General features: G+C 40.8%; 1 protein-coding gene across 3 annotated transcripts in view; it reads right to left on the bottom strand.

Annotated features, from left to right (window-relative positions):
* Nucleotides 1-27909, bottom strand: part of ASTN2 (astrotactin 2) — a 902747-nt gene that overhangs the window by 524835 nt on the left and 350003 nt on the right. For all 3 annotated transcript variants that reach the window (XM_063082086.1, XM_063082087.1, XM_063082088.1), the window contains one exon: nucleotides 12163-12309. In XM_063082086.1, coding sequence (XP_062938156.1) covers nucleotides 12163-12309 — 147 coding nt within the window. The remainder of the gene's footprint in view (nucleotides 1-12162; nucleotides 12310-27909) is intronic.

Below are 27909 nucleotides of genomic sequence, written 5' to 3'. Positions count from 1 at the left end.
TACGAATATGGTGAGAAGTGTCCCTCCCCCTCCCTGGGAAGCCAGCTGTCATCCACCCCCCACCTCCAGGTAAATATCTGTGGCTCTGAGACCTGGCTCAGATAGCATCTCCTCAAGACACCTCTCCTTAGCATCACTTCTCACCTGGATTGGGGTCCTTGGCTGCCCCTCATCTGTGTCCCCAGAGCATCCAGTACAAAGCTATCATGAATCCTACCATGCTGCATTTCATCTTTTATTTGCCTGGTGTGTCCCACCGCCACCAAACTGGAGGAGGCCAGAGGGTGTGTTTTTCCCATCTCCGCATCTTTACTCTCTGAGCATGCTACAGAGGAGATGATATGCAAATATCTGTTGGCCATATGAAGGGAAGAGGGGAAGGAGAAAAGGAGACAGGAAGGAAGGGAAGAAACAGATACTATATAAGAATAAGGGGGTGGTGTTATTATTGATGAATTTTTAACTATTTAGCTTCTTCCTTCTGGCCAAAAGAGGCCAAACTCCCTAGCACTGCACCTCTTTCTTACGTAGCCTTACCCACTAAGACCCTACTCCAACCTTTAGGTTGTCTTTATAAATAATAAAGCACTGAACAAAGAGCGAGGGAAAGGCACAATGTTTTCATAATCATATCTACTCTCACCATTGGCAAAGTGCTTTCAAACTCATCAGCCCACTAGTACTCTTTTGAGTCAGGGAAGTTAGAATTATGCTTAGATGAGAAAACTGGAGCTCAGGGAGGGGAACACACCCAAGGTCACAAAACTAGAAAGCAGAAATTCTGGGTCTAGAATCCACATCTCCCAGGTCACAGATCAATACACCTAACCTCTCTACCACCTTCTCTCTATCATGTACTGCCCCATAGCACCAATCCTACAGCTTTTTGCAAACACCAAGCCAATATAGAAGGAAAATATAGCTCTATAGACTCAAACTCCATTTCATCAAAGCTCTCATCCAGCATCCCTTTCTCCCAGTCTAAAAGTCAAAGGGTCTTTCTGTTCACAACAACAGAAGGGAATTATTAATGAGAGAAAATTGAGTTTCTCTACCCCTCGTAACAACCTTCTACCCCCAGTTTTTGGGAATATATTTTTGGACTCAATTTGCTACCAAAACACAGAAATTAGTCTCCAATTTTGGACGTCAAACTCAGTTATCTCTTTTGTTAAGGAGGGAAATTAGAAGCAATTTATCCTGGTTAGAAGCCAAGCTAACATCTTAGCACAGAGTATTATTAAAAATCCCAAACCCACTGGCAGTTGTGATATCTTTAAAAGCTTGAGCATGTTCAGCTGTGTAGAATGGCTTTCCTGGGTTCTTTCTCCCCTCAGCTTCTTGTCACTTTTAACCTAGGGATCAGTTACCATCTGAGGAAGAAATAGCTTGAAGTAATTTTTCCTTCCATGGTTTTGTGGATTTAGACTTCCCTAATGAAGAGGTCTGGGGAAAAAAAACCCACAAAACAAAACAAAACAAAACAAACCCAGATTCCATTTTAGCAGGTATCCACAGCTCCCAGCACCAGCTCTAGGTTATTGCTGAGCAAGTTGCCCATTAAGTACAAGAAGAAGGAAGAAGAAAAAAAAGTTTTCACAGTTTATAATTATATTACCAGTTTCATTACGGATCTCATTTTAATTCTGACTGAAATCTAGCCTTGCCTCTCCCTGCACTCTCTCATGGATAGTTATTAAGTCTGGGTTGGAGTTCAACCTATTCTTCCCTGATTTCAGCATATTAATATGGTTTATTGGTATTTCATTGCCACCTCCCTTATGGGTGTTCTGAATCTCAGCTCAATTTATATTTCCCCTCTTTCTGGGCTCGGGAATAAAGCTTGTTTCATTTTGGGATTGGGAGGGAAGAATGTGAGTTTGATTGAGGTTTCTTTTCTTTGGGGATGGGAGCCTAAACCTTGGGGAGTGAAGTCAATCATAGAGGAAGAGGCAGCCTTAGATTTCTCGTACTGTCATTCTCCAGATGCATTTTCTTATGGCATCTGGGTCCACCCCCCTCAATTATTTTTACAGACACAATTTATTATATGTCTACTGAGTCAGAACCTCCATTAGACATCTAAGTAGGTTAGGTCGTGAATAAGTTGTGGCCCTTGCCCTTGAGGAAATCTAAGTCTAACCATTAAAATCACTTCATTTTTTTCATTTAGTGAATGCTTTCTGGGGAGCACCAACTCTGCTTTTGAACTCTGTCCTAGGTGCTTAACATAATATGCAAAACAAACAAATATGATCTCTAATCTTTATTATTATTATTATTATTTAATTGAAGCATAATTTATTATTCATATTTTGGGGGTACAGCATTGACTATCAGTATTTGTGTACAACATGGGATGATCAAATAAATATTATTAGCATGTTCACTATTACAAAGCATAATTATTCTTTGTGTCTCTTACCCAATTTCTCCTTAACCTCACTCCCCTCCTCCTTTCCCACCTCTAGCAACCATAGGTCTGTTCTCTTCTTTTAAAAGTTCAATGTTTTCTTGTGGTAGGTCCTTCCTTCCTTCCTTCCTTCCTTGTTCCACTTATGTGTGAGGACATGTGGTATTTCTTTCTGTGTCTGGCTTATTTCACTTAACATAATTTTCTCCAAGTTCATCCATGTTGCTACAAATGGCAGAATTTCATTCTTTTTTATGGTTGTGTAATATTCCATTCTGTATATATACTACATTTTCCTTATCCAGTTGTACATGGATGGACATTTAGGTTGGCTCCATATCTTAGCTACTGTAAACACAGCTGTGATAAACATGGGAGTGCAGGAGGTATCCCTTCAACATGGTGATTTCCATTTCTTTAGATATATACTCAGAAGTGGGATCACGAGATCATATGGTAGTTCTATCTGTAGTTGTTTGAGGAACCTTCATACTGTTTTTGCATAATGGCTGTACTAATTTGCAGTCCCACGAACAGTGTGGAAGAGTTCCCCTTTCTCTGACTCCTCACCAGCATTTGTTATTTTCAGTCTTTTTAACAATGGCCAGTCTAACTGGGAAGAGACGATATCTCAATGTGGCTTTGATTTGCATCCCTCTGATTATTAGTGATATTGAACATTTTTTCATGTATCTGCTGACCATTTGCATGTCCTCCTTTGAAAAATGTTTATTCAGCTCTTTGCCCATTTTTAAGTTGGATTCTTTGTTTTTTTACTGTGAAGTTGGTTAAGTTCCTTGTATATTCTGGATATTAATCCTTTTTTGAATATACAGATTGCAAATACTTTTTCCCATTCTGTAGGTTGTCTTTTCATTCTGTTGATTGTTTCCTTTTCTGTGCAGAAGCTTTTTAGTTTGATATAATGCCATTTGTTTATTTTTTTTTCTTTTGTGGCTTGTACTTTTGGGGTCTTACTTATAAAAGCTTTGCCCACTCCTAGTTCCTGCAGTGTTTCCCCTATGTTTTCTTTTGGTAGTTTTATGGTTTGGGGTTTAAAACTTTAGTCTTTAATCCATTTTGAGTTAATTTTAGTATATGGCAAGAGGAGCATATCTAGTTTCATTCTTTTGCATATGAATATCCAAGTTTCCCAGCACCATTTATTGAAGAGACAGTCTTTTCCCCAATGTATGTTCTCATTGCCTTTGTCAAACATCAGTTGACTGTAAGTCCATGGGTTGATTTCTGGGGTCTCTATTCCATTGGCCTGAGTGTCTCTTTTTATGCCAGTGCCATGCTGTTTTGGTTACCATAGCTTTTTGGTGTAAGTCGAAGTCAGGTAGTGTTATGCCTCGGCTTTACTTTTTTGGCTGAAGATTGCTTTGGCTATTCGAGGTCTTTTGTTCTTCCATATGAATTTTAGGATTGTTTTTCTATTTCTGTGAAGAATATTGTTGGTATTTTGATGGGGATTGAATTAAATCTGTAGATGACTTTGCCTAGTACAGACATTTTCACAATGTTAATTCTTCTAATCCAAGAGCATGGAATGTCTTTCAACCTTTCTGTATTCTCTTTAATTTCTTTCAGTAGTGATTTGTAATTCTCGTTGTAGAGATCTTTTACCTTCTTGGTTAAATTGGTTCCTAGGTATCTTATTATTTTGATGACTATTGTAAATGGGCTTGCTTTCTTGACTTCTTTTTCTGCTAGTTCATCACTGAAGCATGGAATTTGAAACTTAGTGGGACAGATTGACATTAACTAGGTAAGTATGTAATTAAAATTAAAATAAGCTCAATAAAGGAAAAGAGCAGGGTTCTAGGAGAATGATTAGTAAGGGACCTAACAGAGGCTGGGATGTGAAAAAGGGAGGTCAATCACTGCACGGCAAATGGGAGAAACTGGAGAGGTGAGAAGAAATCTTCAGGCAGAGAAAGCAACATGTGCAAAGGTTCTGAGGCAGAGGGCAGCAGAGAATATTTACACACACACACACACACACACACACACACACACACACAAAGAGTGGTGTGAGATAAGACTGGAGACGCAGACAGGAGCCTGACCTTGCAGGGACATAAAGGCCATGTTATTTAGTTCAGTCTTCATAACAAGTACAAAAGAAGTCATTCAACAATTTTATGGGAAGATGCACTATATTGAGATTTTTCATTTTAAAAGATTACTCTGTTTTCAGTGTTGAGATAGGATTGCAGGAAGGCTAGATTTAATGTAGGAGGCCAATTCTCAGGACTGTGGCAGTTATTCCAATGACACATAAATAATAGTAATAGTGATGGGAGGTACAGTAGAGTCATTAGAAAGACACAAATGCAGTTCTGTGTATTGTTCTAGGAAGAAAATACTATCTTTGAGGGACTCATTGAAGAGGGTTTTCTACAGGGAGGAGAAAATTAAGTTAGGCCTTAGAGATGGGTGGGATTGCAATGTGGCTATTAAAAAGGGTACTTCTGGTGGGGAATAGTGTATAAGCAAAGATACAGAGAACAGCAGATAGAAGGCAAGACAGTCTATGTGTCTAAACAGTGTCAAGAGTATCCAAAGGAATTAAGAAGGAAAAAGGCAAAGGCTATACTGTACAGCACTTTTACCCATGAGCATGTTCCATGGTGTTCAAAGATTTGCAATCAATACTGAACATTTTCAAACTAAGCCTAGAACAATTCCAGAGAGCAGAATGCCCAAGGAACTACTCTTTTAAAATAAATTGCTTGGCAGTTTATGGCTAAGCAGCCACTTTCAGTGTGGTGTAATTTTCCCTTCTAAGAATTGAAAATACTCCTCCCATGTATTCAAATCACTACAAACTAGCTCTAAAGCCAATTATAAACCTCATTCCTCATTAATGGCACAAAGCCACACATTAGCTTACTCTCCTGGGTTGAAAGACATCAAGTACGGGTGGAAGCAAATAAATATAGGCAACATTCATTGTACACAATTTTGTGTTCAAAAACAGCTACATGTGTGGCATATTAATGAAGCAAGCCATACTAATATGTGGGCACTGATCATTTCTTAGGCTTGGAAGGAATCCCCAGACCCCAAAAACCCCAGCCATAGGAACAAAGAAGTCTTAAATACTGTCTTAGTTCAACCCAAAGGATGATGTTAACAGTTTAACATAATGTGAATAAAAAGAGACATTTTGGCATAGGTATTTTGATGCAACAATCTTATTAACCATATAAAAATCATAGTTTCTCTCTCTCTGTCTCTCTCTCTCCCCCCCCCTCTCTCTCTCTCTCTGTGTGTGTGTGTGTGTGTGTGTGTGTGTGTGTGTGTGTGTATTTAGCTAAGTAAAGTATTCAAGAGACATCTTTGGCCTTCGTTCATTGTGAGTCTTACCCCGTTTTTGAGCCCAGGCAAAGAATGGGTGACACCCAGTGATGAGACAGTAAAGAACAAACATATTCCAGAAGTCCTAAAAAGTTAAGTGCTTTTAAAATTTATATTCTGATAAAATCATTCCCAATCAAAATATTAGGTAATCAAGTCAAATGTATGGCTTCTCTTTTCTGCTATGGCTTCATAGAAATGTGATCATCTATTCTCAGAAGATTCTCTATGATGGGGACCTCATTATCTTTCAGTGGCCCCTTCCAATATTAAGAAAATATTACCACAAGTACTAACATTCATATAATTTATCAACCCATTACTAGGTCTTACATACTGAGCTAAGACCTTTTTGAGCATTATTTAATTTATTTTTCACAATAACTCTATGAGATAAGTGCTGCTATTATACTCATTTAGTAGATAATGAAACCAAAGCTTAGAAAGTTTAAGTAGCACAAAGTCACACTGTCAATAGTAGAGGAAGACATTTCCAGACTAAAGGTTCACTCCTTCTATCCTTGACCATCCTCATTACCCATATAGCTCTAGTTTTGCTTCCTCAGGCCTCCCAGAACTTGCCTTTTTCCTTTTCAAAACAATAATGATAGTCTCTTTTCTGGAAGCCCCTTACATGGCAGTTCCTTGGATCACGGGTTCAGGTATACCTAGGTTTTCGCACTGTTTTACCTCTGTGTGTTAACCTGGCCAAGTCACTTAACATCTCTGAGCCCTCCTTTTCATGCATATAAAATGACAATGCTAAGTCCTGCCATACAGTTTTTCTTTGTGAATTAAGTGAAGAACTCTATGTAAAGTGCTTTTTACACTACCATATATATATAGCACACATGCTCAGTGATATTAGGTTCCCTTCTTGTCTAGGATCCTTCAACACTTCTTATAGAATGATTTTCTTTTATCCTTTCCTTAAGAGGTCATTAGGTATCTACAATGTTTTTCCAATATCATAACTGCCAAATCTTCTCCTCTGAACAAATTCCAGTGAACAACAACTTCCAGAACAGGACAAAGAACTCTAGATGTAGTGTTACCTGTTCACAGTGGTATGGAACCATCTCACCCATTTAATGTAGTTTATTACTTTAAAAGTGGTTTCTTCTACTGACTTACTATATTCGGTGATTAGATCATGATTCACATTGGGACCCTCAGCAAATGCATGAACTAACATCTCAGTTAAGATAGGCTTTTAATATTAACCAATAACCATTCATCAATAATGCTACCTATGTGACGATTTTGATGAAGCCCAAACCTGTGTGATCAGGGCTAATATGTTCTAAACCTTAAGGGTAGACCACTCACCTTGTACTCAATGCTATGGGAAATCTCTGGAGTTATACTGTTAGGCAGGTCCATTAATAAAGTATTGATAAAGTCAAAGATGGGGGAAATCAAAGACACTTATCAAAGACCCTTATAAAGATCCTAAGGGATCTCAATGAAGGATCATATGTTTTAGATGAAAGGAAAGTAGCACTTACAGAGATATTAAAATAGCTCTCAAAATTCTATTAAGGGACCACCTAGAGTTCCTGTAAAGATTATTAATACTTGGGCTCCACCCTCAGAGAATCTGATTCACTAGTTCTGAGGATTATCAGCCAAGATGACACAAATGCAGATGATTTATAGAACACAGATGGAGTAACAATGTTAAATTCAGTAAGTTTAGATGCAAACATGTTCCATCTCTTTAATGTGTGCTTAGCAGGGTAAAAAGCTACTGGCGGCCTGGAAGAAGCCAAGACAAAAGAAGGAGTGAGATTTGTCAGGGGCTTAGATATGGACGGCATCGGTGTATATTGCTCTTGCCAGCTGGGCTCTGGACAAGTGCTAGGCCATACTGACCTTTTTGCCTGTAATGGGCAGTAAGCATTGTGTATAACTATGCAGTAACACAAGGGCAGAATTCATTTTCTTTCCAAAGATGGGACCCATTACTCAGCCACATCCAATGCTTCAGCACCACGGACAGATCACTGTGTCAGCCTGGCTGAGAGCTCTCTTAATAAGAAAGGGCCAGCACCTTGGCAGCTTAGAGAGCTCATGGGGGAGAGTGAGAAAGGATAACTGCCATGGTCATGCTCCTTGGGAGACCTGGTCCCAAACGGCGCTCCTCCTGACACGAGCTGCTCTGCTCCTGATAGGCCTTGTTATGATTCTCTTTTTATTGTTTTTTAAAACTTAACCAGTGGTCTTAAGAGGCCTCTAGTATGATCTGGTTGTTGAAATATATGCAAAATTGCATTAAAATGTACACTTTCCAACTGTGCTTATTACTGTATGTTAGGTTGCAATACATTTACGAATATCAGTGCCAACTGATGACAAGTGTTCAGGAAAAGAGGACTGTCATCACTTTCCCTCTTGTCCTCTTAGTAACACCCTCATAACTCCTGGAATCAGAGCTAGAAACCTCACTAGTCAATCCATAAAAATTGTTCTTTGCTAGGTTCTTCTCCACACCCATAGATGACTGGATATCCTCTTCAAGTCCCAGTTTCCTTATCTGTCAAAGGTGGATAATAAAGACCGCTTTGGAGAGCTTTTGAAGGAAAAAGACAAGCAATGCATATACAGAGGAGATATTGGGCTTTTGCTGAAGAAGGTGAGCTTGCCTGGAACTACCACGTAGTCTGACTTCAAGCACTGGCTGCTCTCAGGACGTCTGCTGATCCCCAGAAGATTGAGAATTTTCAAGTGTTAATGTCTTCAAGTGGGAAAGGTATTTCCATCTGGAGGGGGACATATAATGTACTTCTTGTTCCGTTCACCAAACTGAGGATAGCTAAAGTCATCTATTTAGTTTTCTGTATCTTCTGGCCCAGCCATGTTTCAGCTTCTGAGGTCTCTTTCTCTATGAATTCTTTTATGATTAAAAGTAATAGTAGTTACTATTTATTGAGCAATCACAATGTTTTAGACACTCTACTAGGCAGTTTATACACACTATGTCATTCAATATTCTCAAAATATTTCCTATTTTACAGATGAGAAAAATGAGACTCAGGAAGCTAACCTGACTCTCCTACATTTCACAGCAATGGAACTAAGCAATGGAACTGAGATCCAAACTGAAAAATACCTCATCTAGAAGGAGACCCTCCTAACCAAGACCATATAGCATGGAAGGGAAGGAGATTCCACTATGCCCTGAGATTGAGATCCTGTGGGCCATGTCCTCCCAATGCTGCCTGCTGGGCTTGCTCCATCACATCTCCAGGACTTGTACACTCTGTGGTTATTTTAAATGTTCTTTTGTTTTAGCTATATTTTTGTAATTTCTGTATTATTGATGCTCTGGCATCTGGGGCCTCCCTGACTGGTAAGAGCTTGCCCCTCACAGGGCTAGTGAAATCTTAAGGGATAGCAAAAGACTTGCCCAGGAGATGCCTTTTACATGCAAATTAACCAACCCAGAGCCCTTGCCCCAACCATCTCTCTTATCTGGCTCTTAAAATATTTCTCTTCCCTAATCACCTCAGGGTCAGAGACCAGGCAACTAGGAGCTGTCCCTAAACCTCAGTGTCTGCTAAAATTATTCAATCTAGCCAGTTCTAAACCTGTCTCCCCTGCTTACCCTGCCTCACCCATTCCTTCCTGCACTAGAAATGGGCTCTCGCCCGTGCTTTCTGCTAGTTTCCTCTGCCTCTGTATAGATCCTGGGCTTCCTTACGTGGCCCCACCTGGCATTCTGTGTGTCTAGTTTCTGAGACCTGTGAGTATAAAAACTTCTCATTTCAAAAGTCATTTCTGTGCCAGCACTTCTTACCACACCTGATTGAAACAAACCCTGGGTACATTTTAGAACATCTTTGATCTCTATGCATTATCTGCCTTAGTTTTCTTTGACTTAGCTTCCCCTTTGTTCTTGGAGATCTAGTAGAAGTGTCACATGCAACCACTAATAATTCTGCTTTAACTCAGGCAACATTCATTCACATATTTACTAAACATGCATCATAGACCAGGCACTGTGCTTGTCACCAGGAATACAATATGTCTTCCAAAAGACAAAACACCTGACCCCACACAGATTCCAGTCTATAGGCATAAACAGACAAGTCCACATGCAGCTATAAAAGTGTAAGTCTATGACAGAGGTCAGAATAGGAACCATTGGAAACAACCCCCTTTTTTACCACATTTTGATCTGTCCTTTTAAACCATCAAGATTGTTTGCAGCTTTCTTGGGCGATCCCTTTATTTTGCTATTTCCCAACTACGTGTTATCTAAAAATTTGATAAACATGGAAACGAAAGTAGGAGCTGTAGTCTTCACAATGCCCCTGTCAGATAAGTACTTCTGTTATCCTCATTTTACAAGTATAGATGCAGAGACCGAGACTCAGAGAGGGTAAATCATTCACTTGGCTACCGAAGTGGCAGACAACATACTGAGTATTAGAATTCATGTCTGTATTATCTCAAAGCCTGTGCTCTTAGCCATGAAACTATTTCATCATGACCTTGAGCAAGTTAGTCTCCCAGGGTCTCCATTTCTACAAGTATGAAAATAAATATTAAAACTTGAATATCTCTAGGGTCTAATTTTCTACAGTTAATGACTAGTGACTGGTGAAGGACAAAAGGTGGGGGACATGTCTTCCACAATGGTCAAAATTTGCCCTATTGGTCTTTCCAACTCAGTGTCCATCCTTCCTGCTCTCCCATCCCCATTTTCCAGTTGCACCCAGGGTCTGGCAATTCTTCCAGCCCCAGGCTCCATGAACCTACTTGCCTCCTTGCTTCTGTAGGGTTAGTTCCTACTGCCTCTTTCTGCCACCCACTGTCATCCCACACATACATGTTTACCTGTCTTACGTGCACATAGGGTTTCATAGGGATGGACCAAGAGTCCTGTTCGTAGATCTGAAAATCAACTGAATGTATATGAAATGACAAATACTGAACTTATTTGCAGTCCAAGTGAAAAATAAGTAGGGACTCATCTACTGTGCTGAAGGGGAAGCACTCAAAGGAAGTGTTAATACAAGTCTGCGTGTTTCAGGGAAAGGGGTTAAAACCCCACTTTGCTCTGGTCAGAACATACTGGAGGATAGCGCTAAGTTTCTGAACACTGTGACTTTGAAATTGGACATAATATTGAGTTACATGGAGATAAGAGTGACAAATAGACAATAAAGATCTTAAAAGAATTCAATACATATCCAATGGGAAAGGATTTTTTTAAATGAATGGCACTAATATGTTGCTAGAAATCAGAAATTTGGTTACTACTGGAGAACAATTAACTAGAACCTTCCGAGGAGGTGGAAATGCTTCATGGTTTGATCTGTGCAGGCACCTATGTAATCTCATGTTAAATGTTCTTATCACAAAAGGAAAAAAGAAAGAGGGAGAAAAGAAACTTTTAGAGGTGATAGGTATGTTCATGGCATTGTTTATGGTAATGGTTTCATGGATATAAACATATTTTTTTTATTCAAAATATTTGAACATTTACTGATACATATTTGTAGGATACAGTGTGTTGTTTCAATACATGCATAACTGCACAATGATTCACTTAGGGTAGACAGTATAGTTTTGTACTTTATCTTTAAACTCATTGAGATGTATACGTTAAACAAGTATAAAAAGAAACAAAAAAGATTCATTAAGCTTCATTCTTAAGATATGCCTTCTTTATTTTATTTATGCTAAACTTCAATGTATGTAAAGATAGCAATACCATATGAGGGTAAGGCTTTGGGGAAACAGGCGCCAGTGGAGCCTGTTGAAGTACGTAAACTGGAACAACTTTTCTGGAGGTCACTTTAGCAATAGATATAAAGCACCTTAATCAATTTCTTGGACCATGCTTTGCTAATGAATACGGTGACTACAGTGTCTCATTAATTCAATTTAATTGGGTGAAGAGTAAATGGCAAAAATATAAGATACTTGTAAAGTACATTTACAGGGAATGAGAAATGAATATTCTCTAGGATATTTAGAAAATTCCAACAAACCTCATATGATCTTCCCTGTCATATGCTTTTAATTAGCAAATACCCTTTAGGGGGCATTTTTAGTTTGGAATAAAACCCACAAGCATGATAAGAACCAGTAGGTTCTCTGAAGTAGCTCAATCTTTCTGCATTCACATTTAAATTCTTCCTTTATTTAACAAACATTATCTTTACTCATAGAATAAAAGAAGTCTTTCATTTAATTCAAATAATCCAGGACTCCACATGGTAAGAGCCTCTTCCAAGGCCTTTGGATGCTCCTTTTTTCCTATAAAGGTATATGTAATATAATTCTGAGATTGGGCCAGGCATGGAGACATTTGCCCACCAGGGGTGCCAGGTGCCCAGTAGGGTGGGGCATCTCCAACGCTCTGTTCTTACCGTCTGCAATGAAGTGCTCAGGCACATGCAGAGTCACCTTCACGGTGAGTGGACAGGACAACTGGCTGCCACACACCATGGCCAGGATGCAGGAGCTCACGGCAATCAGTGTCAGGGCTGTCTTGTTCACTGGGCTTTTCAGCAAACCTAATAACACAAACACATACAAAGACACATAATTTCACGAAGTGAGGAAATGAGGATGGAACGAAGTTTGGGAGTCCTGTTATTTTCCATATAAGAATCTAAAAAAAGAAAAAGAAAAAGAAACCATATTTTCCAACCTCTGTGCCTGCTGTGACACCTCAGTGGCCTCTTGTTGGGTCTTGGCTTAACTCTCTGCAAAATGGATTTATTATGCATTTTGGATAAATAATAAACCAAAGATGAAAGAAACAAGCTTCCTGAAAATTGTGGCAATGCTCACTCTTTTCCTCTCAGTTAGGTTGGTCATTCTTGATAATAATTAGATATTAAACTTTCCACTCTCTTTAGAAGCAAGTGAGAAGACACTGTGCTGTTGAATTCGGTAGGGTCTGGTAGAAGAAGCATGGGCTTTGGAGTGAGACAATTCTGGGTTCAGATTTGTTCTTTAGCCCCCATTAGCTTTGCAACCTCAGTTTCCTTAAGCATATGATGAAGGTAATGATACAAATAAACATCTCATGGTGTTGTGATGATTACATGGCATTATGCAAATATAATGTCTGTCACCTAGGTGGGTTTCACAGATATTTATAGGCTGATCAGTTCAAATCCATTTCACAAGCATTCATTGAGCACCTACTATGTGAGACATACAGAGAAGAATAACAGCTCCTGCTCTTCAAGAGTTTACAGGATAGGGGAAAATGCAAGCTTATCCACAGCTAATCAGACGGCATGACAAATTGTGTTACAATCTAGAAGACAGGGAAGGAGATGGGGAGAGGAGTTTTGCCTGGGAAAATTAAAGACAGTTTTATGGATGCATTAGAGTAAGTCAATTGGATTTGCATGACTCAGAGCAAAGAAATTCTATGGAACCTGTCCTGAGCCCTCCTGTGTATTTCATTCTTTAGGTTTTGCTCTTCAAATATACCTTCAAGGTTCTGGTTACCAGTTTTAGAGTACTGCCTCTCAAATTTATTTTACCAGTTATACTCTTCTTTTGAGAAAACCTTTATCCCCAAACCTTCTGAACATCCTGTATGGCTAGCCCATGAGCATGCTAAATATAACACGTTCACAACAAGGCAGATTATCTTCTTTATAAAGCCTCCTCTTCCTTCTGGGCTCCTCAACTTACTGAAAGCACCACCATTTAGACTGGCCAGAAACCTAGATGTCGTCTTTCAGCCTGCTGTCCTCCTCTGCTACAACATCAATGCAGTCATACATTCTTATGTACTCTATGTCTTTAGCATTCTTACCTCTTTCCCCTCATCTCTTCTATTGCTTGTGAGATAAGTAAGGTGTGGGCATATCTGTCCACTTCATGCCCTGTTGAAATCCCTCAAGCTGTTTTATAGCATCTGGCCACAGGATGTGATCTGTGCTCATTAGCCCAGCCTCTGAGGTTTATCACGATGAGTGCCTACACTCCTGTGCTTTCTCCTACTTGGCCCAGGTGCTTGCTGGCATGGCTGAATGACTGCAGTGTCCCCACAGTCAACACTCTTTATCACACATATAAATGTAGGTGTTTATTTCTTTTGGATAAAACTTCACTGTCTCCCCCATCACTCTTCAAGATTCACCGTTCATGTGAATTCCTCATGCTCTAGGCAGATAAACTAGCTACATTCATTGTGTTTCCCCAAATACCTATTCCAAACACTGGAGTCTAGTAAATAGACAGTAAACTCCTTGAGGGCAAGCACCATGTCTTTAGCTTACCTCTGTATCACAGCACAGTTTCTGGAACATGGTAGAATCTCAATATTTATTGAGATTCTCAATAAATGGTCACTTCCAGGAATGACAGTAACAGTACCAGCAACCAGCATGACACAGGCACTGACCAAGCAAAAATCATGCCAACAAACATGGCCACACTGATGGGTTCCAATAGAAAAAGAGCCCTTATGGACAGCCCATTTTGGAATTGTTTGTATGCATATATATTTTTCTTAATAATCGGTGAACTGCTTGAGAGAAGAGATCCCTCCTTCACCATCACTGTATCCTTCATGCCAAGTTCACCACCTGGGACCTAGAAGTTGCTTAATTTAAGAAAAGGATTCTTGTTTTTATTCCCCATTCCAGGATAATGCATGGCTTATGGTAGGAACTATTCTTACATTTGTGGTTATTACAGTTGCAGAATAAACGTTACATAGAAGAATGATTAAAATGAAAGATAGTTCTTGTGTCAGAAGACGGAAAATCCCCCAAACCTAAAATGACCACAGGAAAAAAGAACAAGGTTTTATCTCTTATCTGAATGCCACAAGAAGCTGTTTCAAATTCTGATAATATAAATATTTTAGTATGCATAGACAAGTCAACATTAATGTTTTCAACTAGAAAAAATATGGATTAGGGTTGGTGCCTTGCCTAGATCTCACCTTAAATAATTACTAGAGGCTGGGAAGGGGAGGGGGGAGAGGGGATAGGAAGAGATTGGTTAATGCATACAAAATCACAGCTAAACAGGAAAAATAAGTTCTAGTGGTCTACAGTAGTGCCAGGCATCTGTAATTAGCAATACTTTATTGTGTATTCTCACTTGACTAGGAGAGAGGAGCTCAAATGCTCTTATCACAAAGAAATGATAAATTTTTATAATGACAAATATGCTAATTACCCTGATTGGATCATCATACATTGTATACATGTATTGAAACATAACTCTGTACCCCGTAAATATGTACGATCAATACATGTCAATTAAAAATAAATAAATTAAATAAATTTCCAAAAAGTTAACATATTTCCCCAAGCCTAATTATTTAATAAAATCCCCGAAATAACAGCTAGCAGCAGCACTGAGTTTCTACTCTAGGTTCTACGAAGTCTGTTCTGGGGGAAGAGCATAAAGAGATGAATTCGGCATGAACAACTTCTCGGGGAGGTGAAACAGGGTCAGAGGATGAGGTGTGACAGGTAGGTAAGAGCTCCTGGCATAGGGGAGGACATGTCCTAGACAGTGTGTCATGAACAGCACCCTGTGGATCCCTCAGGAAACATTTCTCATTCCTATAGCCATGGGGCAGCAGAAACAGATGTGACCAAGACATTCCTTTCACTAATTAGTCAACTACCAGAAATATGGTCAGGCTGCACAGGGCTGATTTGGGGTCTTAGGGAAGAGGGCTGAGGGGCAGGGGTGAGATGGCTCAAGTTCCTTGCCGGACTAATTATATCCCCATATGTCATTTAAATCTTCACAGCAATTCAGGATCTTTAAGAGTCAATGGGGGGGGGGCAGTGAAGTCACATTAGCTTATTGATGCATTTTTCTCACCTGGATAATAGTAATAAAATAACTTATCCTTCAAGATTGCTGTAAAAACTACACAAGACAGTACATAACAAATATCTGGCACAGCTTCTGGCCCTTGGTAAATGTGAATTCCAAGCCAGATATAGGTATTTGTCTCATCATTGATGACAGAAACCAGGACTGACGTACATGTTTGTCCAACACATAAGCAAAACTTATAAGGAACTGAATTATTCTATACAGAAATAGAAAGATTAGATAGTGGACGGAGGGACATAAGAAGGGGAGAAAATGGTAGGGAGAATGGGAATGGACGGTGTCCTGGGGCAACTCTTCACTCAGAGAATGCCTGAAGCACCCCAGTTGTCTCCGAGGTCCAGGAGGAAGAAAGCACGCAGGTGAAGCCAACACTAAGGCCAGATGCCTGTGGAGCAGCCACTGTGGCTTGGGGAGTTGCCATGGCAACCGGACATGGCAGAAACCTCATAGTGGGACTCAAGCAACGGTGACTTCTTAAGAGCTCTTGGCCCAGGGAACTGAGCATCAGCACTTAGCTCTGAGTAGGGATGGTAGACAGTGGCAAGGTAGAAACTATCCATCTCATAACACCCACCCTTTCCCCATTGAGACTATGTACTGCATTGCCATTGCAAGGAGCAAAGGCAGGAAAGGGAACCTCTACTCGTTGAGTGCTTGCTATGATACAGGCACTGTGCCTATCACCCATCCATCCATCCATCCATCCACCCATCCATCTATCCATCAACCCATCCATCCAAGCAATTTTTATTGAACATAACTCTTTCCTGGCACTCCTTTAGGCACAAGGAAAATGACAGTAAACAAAACAGCCAATGTCCTTGAAGCTTACATTTTAGTAGGGCAGAATTATTTTGTTTAATCCTCACAGCAGACTGTTGGTACTACCTCTATTTTACTGAGAACAGAAGTGTGAAGCAATGAAATGACTTGTCTAAGGTTACCCAATTTGCGTGTGTCAGAGACTGGATTAGAACCAGTCCTGTTCCATCCTTTCCCCTGGATCATACTGCTTCCCACTTCATCATAAAATAAAGGTCAAAATATCATCATGTAGTTGCAGAAAGTATGGCCTTTGAAGACAAACATATCTATGTTCAAATGCTGGCTTAGCCACAAAATCTCTCTGTGACACTTGCCAATGAATCCAACCATTACAAGACAAAACACGAAATGTGTTCATCTGAAAAATGGGAATGGTGGTCTTTTTTTCAGAGCTGAAGTGAGGACAAAATAAGGTAACACATGTAATTAGAAGAAAAATTTTAAAAAGAGCTCAGCAAATGGCAGGTCCGGATCACAACATGAGTGTCCTCATATGACAAACATTAAAGTTCCTCCCGATTTATGTCCCTGTTTGCAGTCCCCTCTCCATCACTTGCAGGGGAATGTGCTGTGCTGCAGAAGTAGAATTCCACCAGGGCACACTGACTGCTGGGATTGGAGAAAGTTAATAATCTAATTTCCCTTCTATTTCCCCTCCCTCTTGCCCCTCATCTCCTCTTATGGCAGCAGAGAATGGCATAAAATGTATTGCTTGAGAAATTCGACCAGAAATAACTCAACATTGTTGAGCCACACACTGCCTATAATTTGGGGTTTGATTGATTTCTGGTTTGGAAATGCCAGGTTGAGAGAAGAAAATCAAATTTAAGTTAAATTTGGAATTAAATCAATCACACTTTACAATGAAGAAAATAGATCTAACTCCATCAGACCATTGTGCATGGAAAACTTAAATCTGCTGTACTTCTATTGATTCCTTCTTCCTGATACCCTCAAGCATGAGAGACTAGGTCCTTGGCTGAGAAGTAATTTCTTCCTTTAAGTGGCATATGGGGTTGGGGTGAGGGACAGAGATTCTAGGAACCCAGAACATTAGGGTAGAGGATCCCAGGAGGTAGAAAGCCCACTTAGAATAGGAGAAACAGGCTGGGCTTTGGTCCTAGACATGGAGATTTAAACTCAAACTCTTCCATTTAATAGCTGTCTAAATTTTGGCAAGTTACATAAGTACTCAGAACTTCAGCTTTCTAATCTATGGAATGGCAATGATAATTCCTAACTGGTAAAGAAGCTAGGTGGATTACATGGAAGATCGTAATTACAGCATTAAGTTCTATGCCTAAGACATACATAGGGCTCTGTGAGCTCTTGGTATCTTTCGTGTCACTTCCTTAAACCCTCATCATCTAACACTTGGCATCTACATGGGCATCAGTAGGACATGCACTGCTTTTGCCCGCACTGCCTTTCTGGCTTTTATACTTAGGTGGTGAACCTTGTGGACAAGACCACCTCATTCCTCTGAGTCACTTTACTCCTCTGAGACTCAATGTCCTTATCTGGGAATTAACTCATTCGATAAGTAGTTATTTAAGATGCATCTACTATATGTCAGGCCTCTTATTTTCTGCCCTCCTGTTATTTCTAGTGCCTATGGTATGCCTGAATAAGTGAATGAATGAATGAATGAATGAATGAATGCTAAAATGTTGTTTCTCTTTTTACCAAGCAATGCCAGTATTGGAATATTCCTATTGTTTTGTTTTTTTGTTTGTTTGTTTGTTTTCCTAGCTAAATATATTCATTCACTTTCTCTGGCAGGGATTGGTCCCTGCCTGGTCAGAAATCACACAAAAGCTCAAAAAGCTCTGGTGAGGCCGCCAGTCTGCCTTCATATCAGGGTGACCATGGCAGATGGCTGGAGTGTCTAGTTAGCCTTCCTGAGTGCCTCCTGGGATTCCCTCTGCACCTGAACTCCAGTACCTCTGTGCGTCTCTGCTGTATTTCTGGAAACTGAAATTGGGACACATTATCTGACAAGTTTAAGTGTCATGCTAGAGGCAAGAAGAAAGAATATTGGAAATTGGGGTTTTCTCCAAAAGTCTAGGTTATGTGGCTGCATATTCTCAGCCTGTCTCTTGTGTCTGGATTGTCCATGCATTACTTCAGCGTATTATCCCAATATGAGTCATCTTATTCTTCATCCTGCCCACCTGGGTTCATGTTTCCCCCATCACCCCCTACCCCCCTGGCCCCCCTGCCGTGAATGAGTTTCTTGTGCTCTCTGACTTTGGTACTCTCAAATCCATGATTTCTTTTGAATATTATATAATTTCCCTAATATCTCATCTTCCATAGGCTTGTTCTTTATACAATCTGTGCAAGTGTTTATCCAGCTTTAGTCTGCATACTGCCAGAGACAGCAAATTCAACCCTTGCCAAATAGCAATTCTATTCCCAGATAGCTGAATATCTAAACAGCTCTGGAATCTCACTCTTTGAGCCAACTTTTGCTGTCCATGTTAAATAGGTTACACCTAATGCCTCATCTTCAGGGCAGCTATTTAGTTAGGCAAAGGTGACAATTAAGTTACTTTGAATTTCCTTTCCTTCAAACCAAATGTTCCTACCTTTCCTTCATTTCTCTAAAGTCACATTTTGAGTCTCTTCATTAACTTTATATAGATTTGCTTTTTTTAAGATGGCTTTCCTAGTAAGGAATGTCACCATTATTATCATCATTGCCACCACCACCATCACTACCAATATTTATAAAAAACACTTATGTGCCAGACAATGTAACTAAAATTTTTCATGCAGTATCTCATTTAATGCTCACAGAAATTCATTGGATGGTTTCTACCAACATCCATGTTTTGCACATGAGAAACCTGAGGCCACCACTAGCCAAAGGTCATGTAGCTAAAGGTGATGGGGCTGCAATAGGAAACCCCTTGACTTCAGAGTCCAAGCTCTTAAACATAACTGTCTACAATGTCCCTGTCAACCTGCTAGATGTAGCTTGAGCAGAGTAGGAGCTCAGCTAACTTCTGAGCTGCTTCCAGACCTCAGCCTGCCCTGCAGACCTGTGGTGACTGGGGGGGGTTTCATTGTGGCCTCATCATTCCACCTGATGCTGACCACAGGTCTTCAGGGGAACCTCTCTACATCACCAAAGTAAACCTCAAAAGGATGATGACAGAAGGTGAGAGGGACAACCTAGATGGCTGTTTCTCCTTCTCCTCAGGCCCAGAAAATACTAATATTATATAACTTCAATCAGCTCACTCTGCTGCTTGAGACCAAATCTTTATCTGTGAGGCCACCAGGGAATGTCTTAGGCTAGCTCTGCTCCATGGATAGGAAGAGTTTATATTGTTCAGGCTTGAACCGTGGCACCCTGTTTAAGTAAAAGCCACTGGCAATGGACACTGAATGAGAACAGCTGGCTATTTGGATATTTCTCTGTGGCAGTTACAGGCAGCTATGCCTGCAAGTATGAAGGCAACTTCAAGGTGGTGACAAGGGTGATGGTGACAATAATGTTCATGAAGATAAAAAAGATGGTGCCATATTGTTTTAGTTCTTACTAGTTTACAAGGTATTCTCAAATATCTCATCAACTCTTCATCAAAATCCTATGCAATAGGTATTGCTGTTATCCCTGGTAGACAAATAAGGAATCAGAGACTTAAGCATGTTCAAACACCAGAGGCATAATCAGGCTCAGAAGCACTATCTCCTGACTCAGAGCCAAGTGCTCTTTGCAGGACACAATACTATGGGTGCCCAGCCTAGGTCTCACTGGCTGGGTGTGAAGGTAGGATTAGAATCTGTGCCCCTGCCTCTTGATCCATTGCTTTCACAAATGTATCCAAATCCTTCAAACAACCAGTGCAGCATCTCCCACAAAACAAGATATATCTTGAAAAGAAATCTTTTCCATCTTCAGAAAATTCTGGGACATGCTCCATTCTGTATTTTCCTCTTAAAATGCCAGTGTATTTATCTGGTATTAAAATCTCTGAAAAGGTTTGAATTAGATTAAATTAGCAGAATTTAACCTGATGTTTCCCCAAAGTATTAATACATTGCAGAACCATCATTTTACGGAACAAAATAGGAAAATAATGAGTTAGCTTAACAATTTGTACAAAGGTTGTGTTAATAATATTGGGAGATTTCAATAATTAACTGTTGTCCCTATGTCAGGCACTATGTTAAAGACTATATGTATATTATCCTATTTAAACTTCTCAAAAGCCTTGCAAAGCAGGGGTTACTACCTCCATTTTGGAGTGGGGAAACCTAGATGACCACCTACTGGGAAGTGGCAGAGGAAAGGTTCATGGTCAGTTTTGTCTTACTCTTGTGGGTGTACTCTTCTGGTTCTCAAGTGTGAGAAGAAAACAGAGTTTTAAAGTAACAGGAAAATGCACACAAAGAAGGAAAAGAGGCAGGTACAAGAGGTCAGTTCAGGAGGATAAACAGTATTCGACTTACACTGAGCAGACTGATGGCCTGAATTAAGAGAAGGAAAAATATGTTGTGCTCAGTAGGTGAAATGACAGTAGGCAGATAAGAAACAGATGATTCAAAAGAACTAGAATTCTAGAAAGGCTTAGAAATAAATGGGAAAGGAGGAAGGAAAGGTGGCAGTTTGATTTCAGATTTACAGGTGATTATCTGCTAGAACTGACTTACCAAAAGAAAATTTATTTTTTTAAGACACTCATGACTGATCCCTGTGTTAGCCCTCTTAGGCTATGGGCTGCCAAGATGCATCATTGCATTCAGCCCATGCCATTGATGGAATGGAGAGTGGCAAAGAAGAGCTAGTGACCAACTGATGGGTGCTAAGCATGGAGCAAAAGAGCAGCTACACCTCCCATTTCCCTGAAGGGCACATGTCTAGCTCTTTTGTACTCAGATCTTGCTGAATAAGTCACAGTTTCATTCTCTTAGAAGATGTCTATGGACTTTGGCACAAAGTTTTTGCTTGTTTGTTTTTGTTTTTTCTTATTAGTGTATTCATTATTACAAATAGTAACTATTATTTATGCCCCTTAGCTGACCAACCACTCCCCAACCCCCCTCCCCCCATCTCTAGTATCCTTAAGTTTGTTCTCTCCTTCTAAAAGTTCAATGTATTATTCTGGTCTTTCCTTCCTTCCTTCCTTCCTTCCTTCCTTCCTTCCTTCCTTCCTTCCTTCCTTCCTTCCTTCCTTCCTTCCTTCCTTCCTCCCTCCCTCCCTCCCTCCCTCCCTCCCTCCCTCCCTCCCTTCCTTCCTTCCTTCCTTCCTTCCTTCCCTCCCTCCTTCCCTCCCCCTATCTCCTTCCTTCCTTCTTTCTTCTTACTATCTTTCTTTCTTCCTTCTTTCTTAGCACCCAGTTATGAGTGTGGACATGCAGTATTTATACCCACATTCCCATGTTATTGCAGCTCTATTTACAATAGCCAAAATGGAAGCAACGTAAGTGTCTATTGATGGACGACTGGACAAGAAAAATATGGTATATATACACAATGGAATACTACTCAGCCATACAAAAGAATGAAATTCTGCCATTTGCAGCAACATGGATGAGTCTGGAGAAAACTATGTTAAGTGAAATAAGCCACACAAAGACAGAGAAATGGCCCAAGATTTTTGGAATCAGGAACAGGGAAATAATGAGTGGTGTGCATTTAGTAATTACTAGGACTGCTGTGGTGTCCTTTACCCCCAGAATCTCTTTTATTCCATGTGTCCACTGTAAGCTCTAGGCAATGCTGCTTTTATTAGACACTGGAGGAAATGGAAGCTCAGAGAGATTAATTGTCTTGTCCAAAGTCTCAGAACTAATAACGGACAGAGATGGAATATTAACCAAGACCTAATGACCTCCAAAATAAATGTTTCTCCCAAGACTCTTCAGCTTGCCCTTACCCTGTGGACCTGTGGTGACTATGGGTGTCTACCTTCCTTCTAAAGATAGGGCTTTTCTCAAATCTTTGTGCTCCCTCTTCCTCACCTCTTTCTCCTGACTCTCAGGCTGTACCTAAGACATAATGAAAGATGGGGTTTTGCCTGATGGTCCATTAGCCAACTATTGCAGTTAGATTTGCCTGTCCTTTTCCCTGTGACTGGCCGCATGCATTCCCCACCCCCATATTTGCCCTTCCTCTCAATGTGTCTAAGGTAGACCAGCTTTTAAAGATCAAATAATTCCCATCTCCCAGAAGTCTGCCTTAACCGTTGCAATTCAGAGGAACCCAATATTCATCTTAACTGCTGTCTCATGTATCTGTCTAACTGCAATCACAGGACTTGAGAATGACAGGAGACTACAGGGCTTTGACCCCGATGTGTTACTCAATGCAGGTAATTCCCTACAGTGTTTCCCCATGGTCATTTAGCCTGTGTTTCAACATCAACTAAACTGGGAACTTGTTAAACAAAAAAACATTTCATTGATGATGATGATGATGATGACGACGATGATGACAACAACCTTTTCTCTTTTCTGTAGTACTTACAATGTATAACACATTGTGCTAAATATCTTACAGATATTACTTGATTTGATCAATCATAAAAGTTTGTTAGCTCCTCATTTTATAAATGAGGAAACTGAGTCTAGCCCAAGGCTAGAAAACTATCAAGAGGCAAATCCAGGATTCAAATCTAGATCTGGATACCAAGCTCTTAACAGTGTTAGAATATAGTCTTTCTTCACTGGTAACCTTTAGCAAGAGAACAATGTCAATGTGGAATGAAATTCTACTCTTACAACTATAACCAACTGAACATATTCTCACTTTCAAGAGTTCCATGAATTGGTCCCCATCTCTCCTCTTCAAGAAAGCCCTTTGGTTCTGAAGATGGAAAAAAAAGGTTCCCTGTCCTTCTTTCCTTTCAAGCACAGATTCTGTCATTTGATTCCTACATGAAGAAAATAGTCATGAAAACAGAAGGAGCAGAACTGAACAAGCCCCTTCAGATCAGCTAGTCTAACCCATCACGATGAAGGTCAGGAGGAGGAGGAACAGCCTTGCCCTCAGTCAGATTGTCCAGAGTTAGATCTAGATCCCATCTGCCCCAGCTCCCACGACAATGTTTCTGAGTTCACCACGTAGGGTAATTGTCATCTTTTCCTTCCTTAGCCAGCATCTCCTGGAACAAAGGCAGTATATCGAACGCCTCTCTCATTCCCTGTGGGCCTGATCATTCTATCCCACAGATGACGGAATGGTACATGGGCCCAACTAGGATATTTCAGTCAATGCCAACACACATGATCCAGATGAACCATCCCCAAATATTCTCACAAAATGACATTAGCAATAATGAAAAGAGCATGGACTGTGGAGGAGTTAGGAAAATGGTTTGAGTCTCAGCCCTGTTATTTTCTGGTTGGCCTTCAGCAAGTCCCATTTTTCTCATCTGTAAAATGGGAATAATGTCTACTCTATAAGGTCATTAGAAAGATTAAATAAAGTAATATACACTGCATAACGGGAGCTCAGTGAATAGTAGCTATCATCATCACCATCATCATCATTATCATCATCCAATCTATGACCAATAATGTAAACACTGACCTCTGTATCCAACCGACCACCTGCACAAATTCAGGATGGGTCAGAACAGGGAGAAAATCCATGTGGCCCAGAAGGTAGTGGGTTCACAATAAGAGAAGATCCACTGTGTGCTAAGCCTCTACTAGGCCCTTTGCACCCATTGTTTGATTTGTTTCTAACAACAACCCTTGCACCCCAATTTTCTGCATCAGGAACTTGAGCTCAGGGAAGAGGAGTGGTTTGATCAAAGCCACACACCTAGTAAGCTGCAGAGCTGGTAATTCAGCTTAGATCTGTGTGACACTATAATCAAGACATAGACAAGTGGTCCACATTCTAAAGAGAGTAACCAGGACTAGACAGGAGATCACATCACAGTGAACATCAGATGAAGGATTTGGCATATTTAGCCTTAAAATAAGAAAGGTTCAGTCAGAGGAGCCTCTTGATAGAGATGCCATAGAATACATTCAAACACAGCAAAAGAGAAATGAAGCAGCAGATATTCCACATGAGCAACTGTAGTGACCCAAGCCATAGGGCCTGGGCCCTTGACTTGCATTGTGTCCCTTGTCCTTAGAATAATCCTCTGAAATAAATGCTTGTATCCCCGTTTTATGAGTGAGAAAAATGAAGCTCAGGGAAATCAGATACCTGTTCCAAGTTGCAGAAATGGTTGGAGGCACTGGGATTCAAGCCGGATCTGCTTGACCCCAGCAACACCCTTGCTTTTCCCAGTTCTTCCAGGGCTTGTTTACCATCAACATGCCTTGCAGGTCTAAGAAGCTATAAAGAGTTTTGGCTTGAGGAAGTGGGTCTTAAGGCTCTTGTTAGCACCCAAACCCTCACTCTGGCAAAAGATAGCATCAGGGCCCTTCGGGGGACACAGGACTTCTTTCTTGGGTGCAGGGGCTCAGCTGCAAAGCACCTAGAGACAATATTGGAATAAATATGCCCATCCCCATGTCTTTAAGTCAAGGGGCATTTTTTTCTGATTTTCCAATCTATCGCCTCTTCCTCAGACTACTAACATTTCAGCAAAAGCACGTTTGCATTGTTTAAACAGCCATCTGGAGAGAAACAGCTTTGTCTTTAGATATTTGAGGGGGAAATAGAAAAGAGGATAAAAGAAGAAAAAAAAAAAGAAGAAGAAAAAATGTTCTGTGAAGCGTTTCTGCCCAAGCACGTTTTCACATGGAGGTCTCTACCCACGTCAGGCTGACATTCTGGGCCTGAACTTGATGGTTTAAATATGTCACCTTCAAAAGAATAATAGTGGTTCTAGCCCAAGAGACATTCTAGGCCCACTTTCTGTCTTGTTCTTCAGTGTCAAGGAAGTGCCTGAGGGCTGTGCAAGGAACTCTGTTCTGGGAGCTTAGAGCCCAAACTTGAATACCAGCTCTGTTATTCCTAATGGTAAAACCTTGAACAAATCCTTCCCCCTTGTGGGACTTCTCTCCCCCATCTATTACAGAATGGAATCCATTCATTCAACAAATGTTTATTGAGGGCTCACCCACCCTGCAAGAGCTCTGTGCTATGAGCTGTAGATCAAGACCAGAGCCATCAAGGGTCATAGTGTTCAGTATAGTAGCAGGCCCTGAGCAGAAGTGGCAGAGGTTAGTGTAGAGATGCAAACCCCTAATCCAGGTTTGGTGGTCATAGAATTATTACCAAGAGCTGAGCTTGTTATATACGTGAGATATGCTGAGTAGAAAAACAGGGGACGTGAGGTTCAGGAGAAGGGAACAGCAAGGCACTGCACATAAACTGGAGTGGCAGGAGTATCACACACAGGTAGCACTGTGTGGGCAGAATAGCCAGAGAGCCAGGTAGGGAACAGCTCACAAAGGATGTTGTGGTCCATTGCAAGGAGAGTGGTCTTTATCCCAGATGGTGTCTCTAGTCCTATCAGGCGAGCCCTCCCAGCACTGTACAAACCAAAAGCACACCGTCATTCATTTACCTTATTAACAAAAAGTTCCTACGTCATGGGTAAGTGTCTATTAAGTGCCAGACATTGTGCTGGGTGCTAGGGATACAGCAGGGACTTCATAATTACAAAGGGTGAGCCATCATATCAGGATCTGAAGACCTGACAAAGGATGAGATCTACATTTACTTCAGAGTGGGACAAGTAGAGGCACTTGGGCTAGAGGGAGAAATATTATTCTGCAAAGACAGTCTATAAGAATATCAGAGGATGGGCTGGCCCCGTGGCTCACTCAGGAGAGTGTGGCGCTGGGAGCGCCGAGGCCGCAGGTTCGGATCCTATATAGGGGTGGCCTGTGCGCTCACTGGCTGAGCATGGTGAAGACAACACCAACCAAGGGTTGTGATCCCCTTACCAGTCAAAAAAAAAAAAAAAGAATATCAGAGGATGCTTCCATCAGAAGAGAGCATTCTGGATAGAATTAGCACAAAGTTTGGTGATTAAATGCCTCTTCACATACATAGACATGAACAAGTATATGTCTCCTGAAATGAAATATTTAGTTTGAAGAAAAGGAAAGAGGACAGGGGGACTGAGGTAGGTAACTTCTAAATGACTCTCAGTGGTCTTTGCCTCCTGGTGTCCATGTCCTTGCATATCCAATCCCCCTAGTGACTTGTTTCTGTCAAGTGGGATACAGCAAGAGTTGTGGATGTCACTTTCAACGTTGGTTTATAAAAGACTGCCTTCCATGTTGTTCCCTCTCTCTCTGGCCCATCTCACTTTCTGCTTTGGTGAAGCCAGATGCCATGTTGTTTAGAGAGGCCCACATGACAAGGAGCTGAAGGTCTCTGACCAATAGCCCTTAAGGAACTGAATCCTGCCAACAAGCACATGAGTGAACTTGGAAGAAGATCCCTCTCCAATCAAGCCTTGACATTGATTGCAACAGCCTTGTGAGAAGCCCTGAGCTGGTGCCTGGATTCCTGATTCATAGAAACTATGAGATAGTAAATGTTTGTTGTTTTAAGCTGCTAATTTGGGGGTGATTTGTTACACTGCAATAGATAACTAATATCAGGACCTCCTTAACTGGATAACAGAGAGGCTGAAAAGTCCCCATCCCCGGCAGGAGACTCAAGTTTAGAAAACACCTCCCCTCATTTAAAAAACATTCCCTGAGCACAGGGCATGTGCCAGACCTTGGGTAAGTCACAGGATTTGCAAAGGAGCCACAGTCAGGTAGTTGAGAATGTTGGGATGAAACACTGTGCCAGGACAACTGCCTGGCTGTGTACTGAAGACTTTGCAATGTTGTAAGAACTGAGTGCAAGGAGCCACTGAAGCATGCTTGGTAGAATCAGGGCTGGCTTTGCAGAGGAGGAAGCAGGCAAGCTGGTCCCTTTATCTCTGAAGGTATCTCTCTCTGGAAGACCCTGACTAGACCCATCAGTCCTGGAAGGGAAATTGGTGAAGCGGAAGGTTGGCGAATTCTGTAATCAGAAGAATTAGGTTTGAAACCCAGCTCAATAGTTTCTTAACACTGTGAACTTAGGAAGTCAATAAAAAGAACTAAGAACATGGCCCTCAGAGTCCCACTGGGCTGGGATCAAACACCAATGCTGTCCATTACTAGCTGAGAATATTTGTATAAGGAATCAGATATTTCAAAGCCTCAGTGTCCTCTCATATGAAACAACAATATTTAAAATACCAATTTCACAGCATTACTTGAGTTGAAGCAAAAAGTTTTTAGCGTGGTGGCTGATAATAAGAAAGGCTTGATACTTGTTAGCTAATATCACTGGGAAAGTTACTTATTCTTTATGCCTCTTTGTACATCTACAGCCTTCAGCACATTGCCCAGTATATACTGAGTGCTCAGTGACTGTTCACTTCTATACTTATTACTACTATTATTAGCTGACGCCCTAGAACCAGTGAATTCTCATGGTTCATCCTAGACGAAGGGCTGGCCAGCAATGATGTATCCAAGTC

The sequence above is a fragment of the Cynocephalus volans genome, chromosome 17, assembly GCF_027409185.1.
Source record: "Cynocephalus volans isolate mCynVol1 chromosome 17, mCynVol1.pri, whole genome shotgun sequence".
NCBI lineage: Eukaryota > Metazoa > Chordata > Mammalia > Dermoptera > Cynocephalidae > Cynocephalus > Cynocephalus volans.
Note: the sequence above shows the minus strand (reverse complement) of the source record. Positions and strands in the feature narration are given on the sequence as shown.